At 33.4% G+C, this 12589-nt stretch overlaps 1 protein-coding gene across 1 annotated transcript in view; it reads right to left on the reverse strand.

Moving 5' to 3' along the window:
• Nucleotides 1-735: 735 nt before the first annotated feature.
• ERCC4 (ERCC excision repair 4, endonuclease catalytic subunit) overlaps nt 736-12589 on the reverse strand; it is a 43818-nt gene continuing 31964 nt past the window's right edge. Inside the window, exons 10-11 of the mRNA XM_007498622.3 lie at nt 6233-6345; nt 736-5752 (exon numbers count right to left, since the gene is read on the reverse strand). Coding sequence (XP_007498684.2) covers nt 5019-5752; nt 6233-6345 — 847 coding nt within the window. The 3' untranslated portion in view covers nt 736-5018. The remainder of the gene's footprint in view (nt 5753-6232; nt 6346-12589) is intronic.

A 12589-nucleotide genomic window follows, 5' to 3' on the forward strand; every position in this document is an offset into this window, starting at 1 on the left:
TGATGAATCATTTAGTGTAATAAGAATAAAAAAGGGGGGAAAGTTTTTGCAAAATATTGATAATGTCTGACAATGTATTAAATATTCTACCCTCATGGTTAGTGCCAACAGTTTTCCCTCCACTTCTCCAGTAATGAAAGATACATTTTTTCATCTCTTCTTGGGTGTTTTGGCTTGGTCATTATAATTTTGCAGAATTGTTGTTATTCTTCTTTTACTTTACCTTATAGTCACTATTTTCCTGGTTCAGTTTACTTCATGAGTTTATATAAATCTTTGAAGGGATTTTATTTATATAAGCTTCTCCAGGGCAGGACCTGGTTTTCCTCGTGTATTAGTATTCCTTAACACTTGACACATTATAAGCACTTTTTCCCCCTTTCATTCATTCATAACAAAATACAGTACTTTACTATTATTTTTTAAATATAGGAGTTAATTTGCTTCCTACTTTCATAAAAAGAGATAAGGCTGTATATTTTAAAGCAAAAAGCAGATCAATTAAATAAAGCTAATCTGTAGAAAAGTAAATAAAAACTAACAATGCTGAATAGATTATAACAATTGGCAATATAAAAAGGCTAATTCTTGCCCTCTGGAATTCATATAAAAAAATATAAAGTGTGGTCTAAATTATATAATGAGACTTAAGTAGAGGAATAGATTGGAGTTTTTTATTTTAGAGAAATGGGTTAAAAATGAAAACTAGAAAACAAAGCTGACCAAAGTGAAAGCATTTTGAGAAGGGAAGGTTTTATTAAACAAGCTAAATAATACAAATAAATAGTAGTTAAAAGCACATTTTAGTTTAACAATTCATTTGTTTTGCATTTTTCAGAAGTTTTTCTATGTTGAATGTTTTTAAAAGTCTAGAATGTATTTATATCTGCTCTAAGTACTTCTATTTTGAGATTACAAAAATTCTTTTGTATATGTTGCTATACTGCACAATGGTAAACCCAGGAAAATAATAATATAAAATTTAATCCAAAATACAAAATATTCTGCTTAGCATTGATAAAAACCAATTATACTCGGCCACTTCTCTCCCTATTTGCTTAAATAGCGTAAAATTAAAACAACAGCATTTTATAGGCTATCCTAATGTCTAGCCTACTATGATGATTATATTATACATGAGATTTCATGAGGCTTAGTACCAGGCAGTAAATGTAAACTATAATGAAAAAAATAAATCAACTTCATATGACATTGATTAATAAAGTCCAGCTAAAGTTCATTCAAGAAATTTAAATTTGTGAAAGGGCTCTTTCCCCCCCAAATATCACATATCTTAAAAGTTTTTCATGTTGAAAAGAACATATGCATATAAAACAGTATCTCTAAAATATTTTTGAACCAAAACATTAAATTATTACTAAAAAGCAAGCTCCTCTGACATACCTTATTCCCAATCTACAGCTTTTTGAATTTTTTCGAACATCAATTTTATTTTTATGCCTATGACCATTCATAAATTCTATATTTACATATGAAGCCATTTTTGCATCACAACTTAATCTTCTACTTTCCCCTGATAGCACAGCTTGGATATTTTCTTCTATACTAAATAAGAAAAAAGATAACTATGCAAATAAATGGGAAATATTTATTATTCTATTTTTATCTAGACCAGAGTTATGGTTTAGATAGTGTAAAATAAGAGAGAGAGATTAACAACCAGGCTGATGGACAGATCGGCCTGGGAAGCAGCAGAGGAGGGGCGGAGAGAATGCTGAAGGTTCTGAGACCAAGGGGGAAGAGAACTCTGGGAGCCAACAGTCAAGGTAAAAATGGTAGATTCCTTGGTCAGAGATACAAAGTCACAGGGGTTGGAATCAACCCCCTCCTTAAACCCAAACCCAAAGTCTTAAATATTCCCAAATGGTTTATTGAGGTTAATTGGGGCAGGTGATGGCAAAAGTATGAGGGAAAAAGGAAGGTGGGAGACAGGTAAGTCCTAATGGTCTGCCCCTCCCAAGCAGATTGGCTCCCAAAGTCTGGAGGCCAGAGGCCACTGTGCCTTGGCCTCTTTCTCCACCAACTGCTTTTTCTCCTACACTTATGCTTAACTAAATCCCAAGTTCAGTTCAAAAGGGGTAAATATGGGGGAGAGATCAAGGGAGATGGATCAGGTGGCTCAAAGCCAGAATGAGTCTGACAAAAGCCATGTTGAGAAGCACACAGATGATGGTTGAGTCTCAGTGGAGGTATTTGAGGGTCTTGGGGGAAAAAAATCAGGTCCCAATTGGTGGAGAAATCTGGTTCAGTCTCTCCCAGCTCCAGGAAGATGCTCCTTCCTCTTGCTTTCCCAGTCAGAAAGACCTTGACTGTTGGTCCCAGAGTTCTCTTCCCCCCTTGGTCTCAGAACCCTCAGCATTCTCTTTGCCCCTCCTCCACTGCTTCCCAGGCTGATCTGTCCATCAGCCTGGTTGTCAATCTCTTACTTTACAATAGAGGGGAAAGTTTCAAATTAAAAAATAAATGCTTATTTTTAAAAAGAGTACTGGAAAAAATGAATAAACTCATAAAAATTTGAATAAACAAAAAGCTAAAGATAAGAAAAGATTATTCAATCGGTAAGCCTAAAATTGTATACATTTTCATGATTCCAAGCTTGGAATTCTAATGCAATTCCAGAAAACCATTATTAGCTATATTTACATGTGAATACATATTCACATACACTTCTATTTAATGGAAGAGAACATTAGTTAACCTGGCTGGCAACGAGTCAGGAACAACTAATATTTTAAGGTTCACTGATGATGACAAATCTTTTATACCTCAAATATCCATGAGAGAGATCTACAGCTCTCAAATACCTATTATGTACAATAGTGAATAATAGTGCCAAGAGACAAGAGCATTAATAAACTCTGACAATGATATCTGTGATATACTAGATATGGGATAGTTTAAAACTTGGCATCTTTAAAAAGAACTTATAATATTTTAATGACTACTAGTTGATCTTGAACTCATTTCCAAAAATAAAGTGAATATAAAAGTAAATGTAAGACAATAATTTAGGAAACACCCACTGTTCCAAGTTAACGCTTTTTTTTTTTTTGAAAAATCTTTGAGTATGTTTTGTTAATTTTTAAAAGTTTATTTATTTTTTAAAAAACCCGTACCTTCTGTATTGGAACCAATACACAGTATTGGTTCCAAGGCAGAAGAGTGATAAGGGCTAGGCAATGGGGGTGAAGTGACTTGCCCAGGGTCACACAGCTGGGAAGTGTCTGAGGTCACATTTGAACCTAGGACCTCCTGTCTCTAGGCCTAGCTCTCAATCCACTGAGCTACCCAGTTGCCTCCTATGAGTAAGTTTTTGACATGATCAAAAAAGTGATTTTCTCATAGATCCCTAGCCCTACCACTCCAAATCACCTCTCAATTTGATAATTACAACTAATGTAATTAATGATCAACAAATTCAATTTAAAAGTACAGTCTTTAAAAAAATCCTTGTGTACATTTACATTTCAATAACTTAGACCAAAAGTATTATTGACACCATATACAAATGGCATTTACAAATAAATTTATATGGTTATGTTCAATTCTTTCTTCTTTCATGCTGTGTGACATACACTGACTCCCACAGACAAGAATGCAAACTTTGTGAGATGGGACTGTTTTTTTATAGAATTCAGTCAGTCCATGTCCACATCAGGTATAAGAAAATTCACTGTCAATGACCAGATTATTATAGTTAATTTAATAATATAATTTAAATCTTTTACATATTCAGTAGAATGCTAAACCAAATCATTAACAAAAGTGGCAACAACCTGATTCTTTTTTCTATAAAATGTTATGATTTTCAAAAATGTATTAAGCCTAGAACCATATACAAGTATTTTCCTATTTACCGATTCTTATGAAGTATTTCTTTGCAAACAACTCAAGTACAAAAAACAAAACTTCTTCAGTTTAGTTAGCCACTTATTTAAATATAATCCAGATTATATAACAGGAAGTTGTTGAGAATCTCATAACAGAAGTTGAGAAGAAAATAATTAGCACTCGAGTACTAGAATTGAACAAAATGTGGAAGTGAACAGTTCAGAAATGAGTTAAAGAAGTATTTCAGGGTGTGATGGAGAAAGTGGTTTTAGGATATATGAAGGAAGATAAAAGAATTAAAAAGCTTTGAAACACTAGCATATAAGGCTCTGATCTCTCAGGGGGCCAAGAGACTAGGGGTGTTCAAAGGATGAAAATCCCAAGGTTTTATAAATTCTCACAAATTCTGCAAATAAGCAATTCACTTTATATCAAAAATGAATTAGCTAAATTATAGTATATCATATATCTTTTCCTAATTAGAAATTCATCAGGCTAACAATTCTCCTACCTGTTGCACTTTTCAATCAACTGAGGTAAATCCTCCAATGATTTACACAGAGGTTTGGAAATTAGACAGTGTTGGCAAAAGGCAGTTTCTTTTCCTCTGTGGATTTTGGTGATACATTGGTATATTTCATACAGTCAACTCAGAGGAAATGAACTATATGTATTTCATCAAATTTTTAGAAGCACCAATTTCAATTCATTAAAAAAATCCCTTCATCCATAAACAGTTAAAGAAATTTACATTTCTGTAATATTCTGAATACTAGGGACATGCTTCATTTTTAACTGTTATATACTAAAGGAATGATTTAGGGGAAAAGGAAGAAAGCTGGCAGCTTTAAAAAGATTTCCTTGAAGTGTCATAAGGATCTCAAGGTGGCATAATTGAAAGAACATTGGCCTATGAGTCTGGAGGTTTGATCTCTGACTAACTCTGGCTACTAATTATCTGTTTGACTATGGGTAGGTCACTTTCCCTTTTTGGGCACTTATATCTTTATATGTACGCTGAGGGGATTGGACTAGATGATTTCCAGATTTGAAGTTTTAAGATTTATGTTCCACTGGCTGCAAGGAAAACAAAGAAATAAGAGTATGACTGCTATTATGACAAAAGACAACAAAGAGTATGATCAAAATAAACCAACACTATGATTTCATTTTTTAACTTTTCCCTGAGCTGTAACTTCTGCATAGGAAGTATGAATGAAATCATAAAGCTGCTTAGCATTTGCGGCATTTCCAAGAATACTTGAGAGATTATCCTGTGACAAAGTTGTTAATTCGGCAATGCTTTTAACATGATTCATTAAGGAGCAACAATTTTTGGCATTGACTCCTGGCATTTTTAATAAGAAGTCCTGGGGTCCAGGATTGTATTTTTCTGAATCAGGAAGGGTTTCAGCATCTGCTGTGATGGCCATGGCTGTTGTTGCATCTGGCTGTGGCTTGTTCTGTTTCAACTCCTCAAATAGCTCAGCAGTTGCATGTGGGGAGGGGCACCAAAGGATACGGAGTCTTGGAAAATGAAGAGTAAGAAGAGTAAGTTTGGAACTAATATCATTGCTGGAAATCTCCTGATGTAAAGAGCCCCGAGAAGTAAGAGAGAAAGGTTTACTGGGATCAAACTCAATCAGAAGTACTGGACGCTTATAATATCGAGACATGGAAATGCACTGACTATAGAGACGACCATTATTTAAAGAGCCAATCAAATCACTGATACTTTTCCTCTCCACACATATTTCAGGAGTAAGGATATAATCTCCAACTTCTAAAGTAACTGGCTCAATGTCAATGCCACGTCGATGAATCAGAGATGGCAGTTCACTTCGAAACTCTCGCATATCCACAATTATACTTTGTTGCAAATTAATCTTTTCCTGGCCACCTATGAAAAGAATACAACTATTTAGAAAGAAATATGGTTGAATAAGGATTATGAGTTTATTTAAAGTTTAAAACCATCTTTTGTTCAACTATGATTAATGTCTGGAAAGAGTTTTTACCAACGTCTATTAACAATCATCCACAAAATTTCTGAAAAATACTTTATAGGTTTCCAAATTAGGTGCATGGCACTATAAAGTTTCCTACATAAGTTTTTTTTTTTGGAAATGAAGCTAGATTGAATACCACTGGTGTACCTCTCATAGTCAGCCTAACTTGGTTTTGCTGAAAGACATAATGGGGCCTGATTGTCAAAAGTGATTATAAGAGAGAATCCCGGAATTATGGTGTTGGAAAGAACTTCAGAGATCATATACCAATAGTTCCCAACTTACAAATGAAGGATTTATAAATGACAAATGCACACAAATAAGCTTATCTTATGGTATAAAGCACAGATTTGGAGATGGTAAGAACTTACCTGCTTTGCGAGTGTCAGTGGAAGCATGTGTAGAGGCAGCTTCCCTTACCAGGTCCAAGTTTGTTTCATCTCTGCCTTCTCTTTCTTCAGGGATAACCATGCTTGCCTTTTCTCTGAAATATTATGAAATATAAAAAATTTAACTGAACAATGAGAACTTTAAGTTTATTTTTCAAATATAAAACAATTTAAAGGATTTGGTATATGGTTAAGTGATATATTAAAACTAAAAATATACCACAAATGATCACTATAATGGGCTGTATACTACTTTGCAGCTCTCCAGTAGAAGACAGTGTAGTTTTCACTCTATCAGTTCTTTAAAGATTTAATAATTTAAAATTTTATTAATGAATAGCACAAAAAAAAGACAAAGGGAATGTTTGTTATAATAAATTATTTCTAAGTATTTACAAACATTTATGCCCAAATAATTGCAATGCTAATTACAAAAGGAACAGATAAAAATAAATATATTTTTTAAAAATTGAACAAATATTAAATTTAAAATAATTAATTTGTAAAAATATATTTTTGCAAAATGAGAAACAAAATACAGCTTTGATAAGCTAGATCCCTCAATTGGAATTTTAAAAATAAATGAACCTTTTTGTGGAAAAAGACACACAACAGGAACAACTAACAAAAGAGAGTTATAACAGTTAAAAACATCTTCAAGGTTAGGCAGTATTGAGCACACATTTAGGTCTTAGGGCCAATACAGTTTGTATTTTCTCAATTCAAAAACTCAACAAGCCTTTAATGAATATCCCATAAGTGCATAATATTGTGCTAGGTGAGTGTATATAACAAAAGGTCTACTGTCTCACATTCTATTAAAGGAGTATGTAAAATCTAAACACATAAATAACCACAACATAATTTGAGCAAGAACATGAAGATCTAAGGGGAATATGAAAGTCTTCCTATGAGAAATGCCAACTGAGTAAGTTGAGGTTTGAAGAAAACTAAAAATTCTAAAAGCTAAGACTTATTGTTAGGATATGAAATGCAAAGTTAGGGGAAGAGAAAAGACAGTCTAGCTGACATGGAAATACATGAAGGGGAGAAATGTAAACTTGGTTTAGAAAAGTCGTCTGATAGCTCAGAGTATAAAGGACTTTAAATGCCAAAATGAACAATATATATTTTAGCTTAGAAACAATTAAATAGAGAAATGACTTATGCTTTAGAAAGGTTAGTTTAGAAGATTTAAAGCAGAGCAGTCAAATTCACAGCCTTCAAAAAACCCACGTGTGGCATGAACCAGCTGAAAATATCACTGGGAAATGTTTAACAAAATAAACAAAACTATAATGTAACATAGACAATGTTAACTTGTGTTTTTAAATATGTGGGCCACGTGAATGTGTACTGATTTTAATTTGACACAGATGAGAAAATAAATCTTAAAAACTGGTAGATTCACTTAGGGAAACTATTATAATAGCCCAGGTGAGATCGATGAGGATATACCCTAGAGTGGTGGCAAAGAAAAGGGAGCTGTTGTGAAATATATTATGGAGGTAGGATTCAATAAGACTTGGTTTTGAACCTGGATGGAATGAAGGATAATGGTGCCCTCAAAACATTTTACGATTTATGATTTATTATATAAAATTACCTACTATCTTGGGGGTGGGGGGAGGAGAGGAAGGGAGGAAGAGAACATAGATTACAAAATGTCAGAAAGGAATTATTAAAATTATATTTATATGCAATATGGAAAAGAAAAATATAAAAATCTGAGTGCCTACAATATGCACAGCACTGTGCTATGTGGAATATGAAATGAGTAGAAGACTAATGGATGGCCTTAAGGAGTTTATAATCTAAGAGGTAAAATTAATAACATACAACAATTAGGAAGGTGAGGATTGGTATCCCAAAAGTGTAATTAAGGTGAGAAGTCAACAGAGGCTGTAGTGTCAAAGGAGTCTGCCATTCTATTAAAGTTGTGAAAGATTTTAAAATAGGGTTGAAACAAAAAGGGGTTTCAGATAAACCAGAAAACTTGCCGCTTAATTCCTTGAGGACTTTAGACATGTCAGCTTTCATTTTTGTTTAAATCTGTTGTAGGCTAAAACTCAAATATATAATTTTGGAATATTTATTATGGTTTTTAGTCATATGGCTTTTTATAAACAATGCATAAAAAATCAAGCTATTATTAGAATGATAAAGAAGTTGGTCACAATAAACTAGACACTATTTTCAGTCCAATTTCTTCCCAATATTTTCAATACCCAATAATTATAAAGGCCATGATGAAGAATAAAATTTGACTATGACATTGGCATCCAGTAATCATTACTCTAGAATAGAAACAGATAATAAAGACTGTAACAAAAGTAAAAAGCTCATTCTGAGGCAAAAGGTAAAACACTTACAAATTAGAAGTCTGTTTCTAAGATGTGAAAGAAAAATATCCTAAATTCTCTAGTGTGTTTATCAGAAACTACATGGTACTTGGAAGAAGAAAGCCATCACTTACTAGCTGTGAGTCTTTGATTAAGTACTTAATAATGCCTTTAACCTTCAGTTTCTTAATATGATAAATAAGGCTATCACAGAATTGAAGAGAAGATTGGATGAAATGCACATGGAAGGCTCTTTGTAAATTGGGAAGTGTAACACAAATGGAAGGTGCTATTTTTATTATTACTATTTTTAATAACCGTAACTATCCATCTTAGAATCAATACTGAATATTGTTTCCAAAGCAGAAGAGTGGTAAGGGCTAGGCAATGGGGGATTAAGTGACTTGCCCAGGGTCACACAGCTAGGGAATGTCTGAGGCGAGATTTGAACCCAGGTTCTCCTTACTCAGAACTTGCACTCTATCCACTGTACTACTTAACTGCCCCCCAAATTTGTTTTTTAAGTCTCCTTTTATGCTAATTAACATCAAACTGAGAAATGGAAAAAAAAAGTGTGTTTTTCTTTTTATGGAAAAAGTGTGTTTTTCTTTTTATGGAAAATAAAAAGTAAGGTGAAGGTGAAGGTTTAGTTTGCTGTGTAACTAAATTTGTGAGCTTCTAATGCTAACCTGGATAAAACAAGTTACATGTAATTTTTGTTTCAAAAAGTAAATGTTTATAACTAGAATAGTTTAAAATTAAAAATACATATTCTTAATTACTTAATAAACAAATCATTCTAAAAATATTGGGTGTTATTTTGGAGGATGATGGAGGTTTTCTTAATACAATATGGCAACCATATATACTTATACATTTTCTTTATTTCTAATATCTTCAAAAATTATAATAGTTACAGTAAATCTTACATAAAAATGGCAATTTCTCCCCAAAAGTTAAACTTTTGATTTCAAGTGAGTCTTTCAAATTAAATTAACTTGACTTAACAACTAAATATAATCTTTTTAAAATATGGGTTCTTTACTTTCAACACTAGGTTAGTGCAGTTGACTGTATAAATAAATAAAATTTCACTAAATATGTCATCATTCACATTTACTCCTGATTCTCTATTAATAAGGTTTTATTATATTTATTTTAACACCTTCATTTAACACATTCAAACTTTAGAAAGTCCAAAGATGCATTCATGGCAGAATGGTCTAGGAGCCTGGGGAAAAAAGAGGTTTTTGAACCAAGCTCTGCCACTAATCCACTTTGTAACATGGGACATTTATAGTATCAGTGTCTCATTCTCTTAATTGGTAAAATATGAATAATAATACTAGACCAACAATGTAAATTGATACTACTGCTATTCCCTCATAGGTAGAATCCTACTGCTAACAGTTTTACTGCCAAAGATATTTTTCCTTTACTTATAAGCTACTGGTCTTTTTATCCTATTCCAAAGCCTACAAACTTCTTCCACTGTTAGCTTCAGTGTTTTATATTATTATATATTAAAATATTTTAAATAGTAATATTTGCATTCCTTAGAACTTGGCACATACAGGCTGTGATAGAGGTCCTACTCTAACGTCTGACTTTTGTATAAATACTTTTTAATATAACTGATCCCCACAATACAATTCCTTACACAAATTTTGCCTTTTAAAGAATAGTTCTCAAAGTTCAAAAATTTAACTGAGTAAAAAATATTATAAGGAAACCTCAACAATACAGATGATACTTGAAATGGCAGGATTTTAAAAATTAAAATAGAAAATCAGTTGTAAGAGAGGTTTATGCTTATCGTGTCAGGTGACAAGCAAAACTACATATGTCAATTTATATAATACTTAATCATAAAATTACATGCCAAGATCTGCCATTATTAGATTCAAATATTTGTTGGTTGTCGGGACAATCCATATTCTATCACTGACCCCTGTGGGGTACAAAGCTACTTGCAAATGAAAGGAAAAGCTGGTGAGGTAGGTTCTACAAAGTAATACTAATTCAAGGTTATTAATATGCTTCAAAGTAAAAATTCAATGCATTTTTACTACCTGCTGAACTAACTAGGCTATTGGGGGACTATTAAGTTTTTTTAGAGCCTAAGTATAATTTTGAAGAAGGAAAGTTGTGGCCTTTTGTGTGGAGAATGAGAATTTCAATTCAATAAACATTTATCAAGCACTTACTAGGTATAAGGTTTCTATGCATGCAAAGAAAAAACAAAATGTTCCCTGCCCTTAATGAACTTATATTATTTGAGAAGACACAGGTAAATAGGTCTGAGATTATATGAAGTGGGAGATCAATTAACAACTGGAGATGGGGAGAGTATGTGTGGCAAAGTCCTGAAGGAAAATAGTGAGGGATGGAAAGTAGTGGTGAGCTGAGTAAATCAATCAAATTACTCCACCTAACAAACTAAATAATAAAATGCTGCATTCTAGTACCTAAAGTAAAGGGGATAACATCTTGACTAAGTCAAAGTGATCAAAGGAATTCCAATTAGGTATGAAAAGATTTTAATCAATTTAGATGTCTCTGATCACTGGATGAACTAGAAGTGGACATAGAAGAATATACAAATTGGTTGGGGAAATTTGGACACATTTTAATGTTATCTATAAAATATCAAGCCAGTTCAGGCCCAGGAGAGATAGAGTTGAGTGAATATCTGATGGCAGAGAACCAGGAATTGAATGGGCAAGGGAAAGCAAGAAGGAGAGTGCTTTGAGTTCCCCTTTCTGCTTCCCTCTGCCTTGGTCAGATGAAGCCCTTTTGAATTTTGGAGGTCCTAAAGACTTCTCATATTTCTACCGGCATCCCAGAAGTATTTTAAGAGCAATGGCTGCATCAAAGGCCAAAGAAAGAATGGACCTAAGTTAACAGTATTACAAATATCAAAGGAGAAAGTTATATCATGCCTATGGGAAGCATACAGAAGATTCCTCTCAAAGGCAAAAAATGACTATTCCTTTTCCTCATGAAGTTTTAAGCTTGAGTCTACTTTCCTCTGGACATTATATATATTTGTGGGAAAGAAAACAGACTTCTGGGGGAGGAGAGGATGGGATACCTTATATCAATTGTTCTTACTCTATTTAGTATATACTCTTTTTCTAAAATGTGTTTAATTCTAGATGGCTAATAGGATTCTACTATGATCATAATGGAAAGTACACTGGTGGAGGCTCATAGTCTATAGTACCAGACAAACAACCCCCCCACTCCTCAGCTGGAAATGGAAATTTCTGAAGGAAGGTGTGTAGCCATGCTTTGGACACTTGATTTATCAGTGCAAATGGGAGTCTAGATAGTTGCCTTAGAACTTATGTTACATAAAGATTGATAGAGAGGGAAATGAGGTTAGAATACCTTAATATTATGGAGGGTTATATCATATAAATGTGTAGCTCCCCCCAAAAGTTTTGGGAATAGCTTTGCATTGGAGGAAGGAGAGTAGGATACATGTGGTAGATATACTGGTGAGGCAAGGGTGAAGGATAGGGAGAGCTAGAAAAAGAACTGTTTACTTTTCATTTCTGCCTAGGACCTTAGTGGAAGGTAGTGTGCTACTGAAAACCATCTATTTTCTGTATCTGGCAGCCGTGTGTTGCCATAGGTTGTCAATGATTAAGTTGGTATATCAGGAGTGTTTTGGAAAACTGAAAAGTTAAACTACTTCAGTTGGGCTCAGTATTCTCAGATTTGCTTTTTCAATTGTGAATTTTAAAACTACTCCACCCTACTCAGACTGTACTTTAGAAGATCTGATTTAGCTATTTCCTGATTAGTAACAATGCAGATACTTGGTCTAACAGAATCAGGTCTTGGGAACTCTACATTGATCCACCCTACTTAGTTTAACAAGGTCAGGAATGTCTGTACCATACTCAAGGATTAAGTATCTGAGAAGATGGCCTTCAACAGAAATGTGCAGAAACAGCGAACAGACCCTTGGGCTGTCCTAAGTCAAGCT

This window comes from Monodelphis domestica, chromosome 7, assembly GCF_027887165.1.
Source record: "Monodelphis domestica isolate mMonDom1 chromosome 7, mMonDom1.pri, whole genome shotgun sequence".
In the NCBI taxonomy this organism is placed as follows: Eukaryota; Metazoa; Chordata; class Mammalia; order Didelphimorphia; family Didelphidae; genus Monodelphis; species Monodelphis domestica.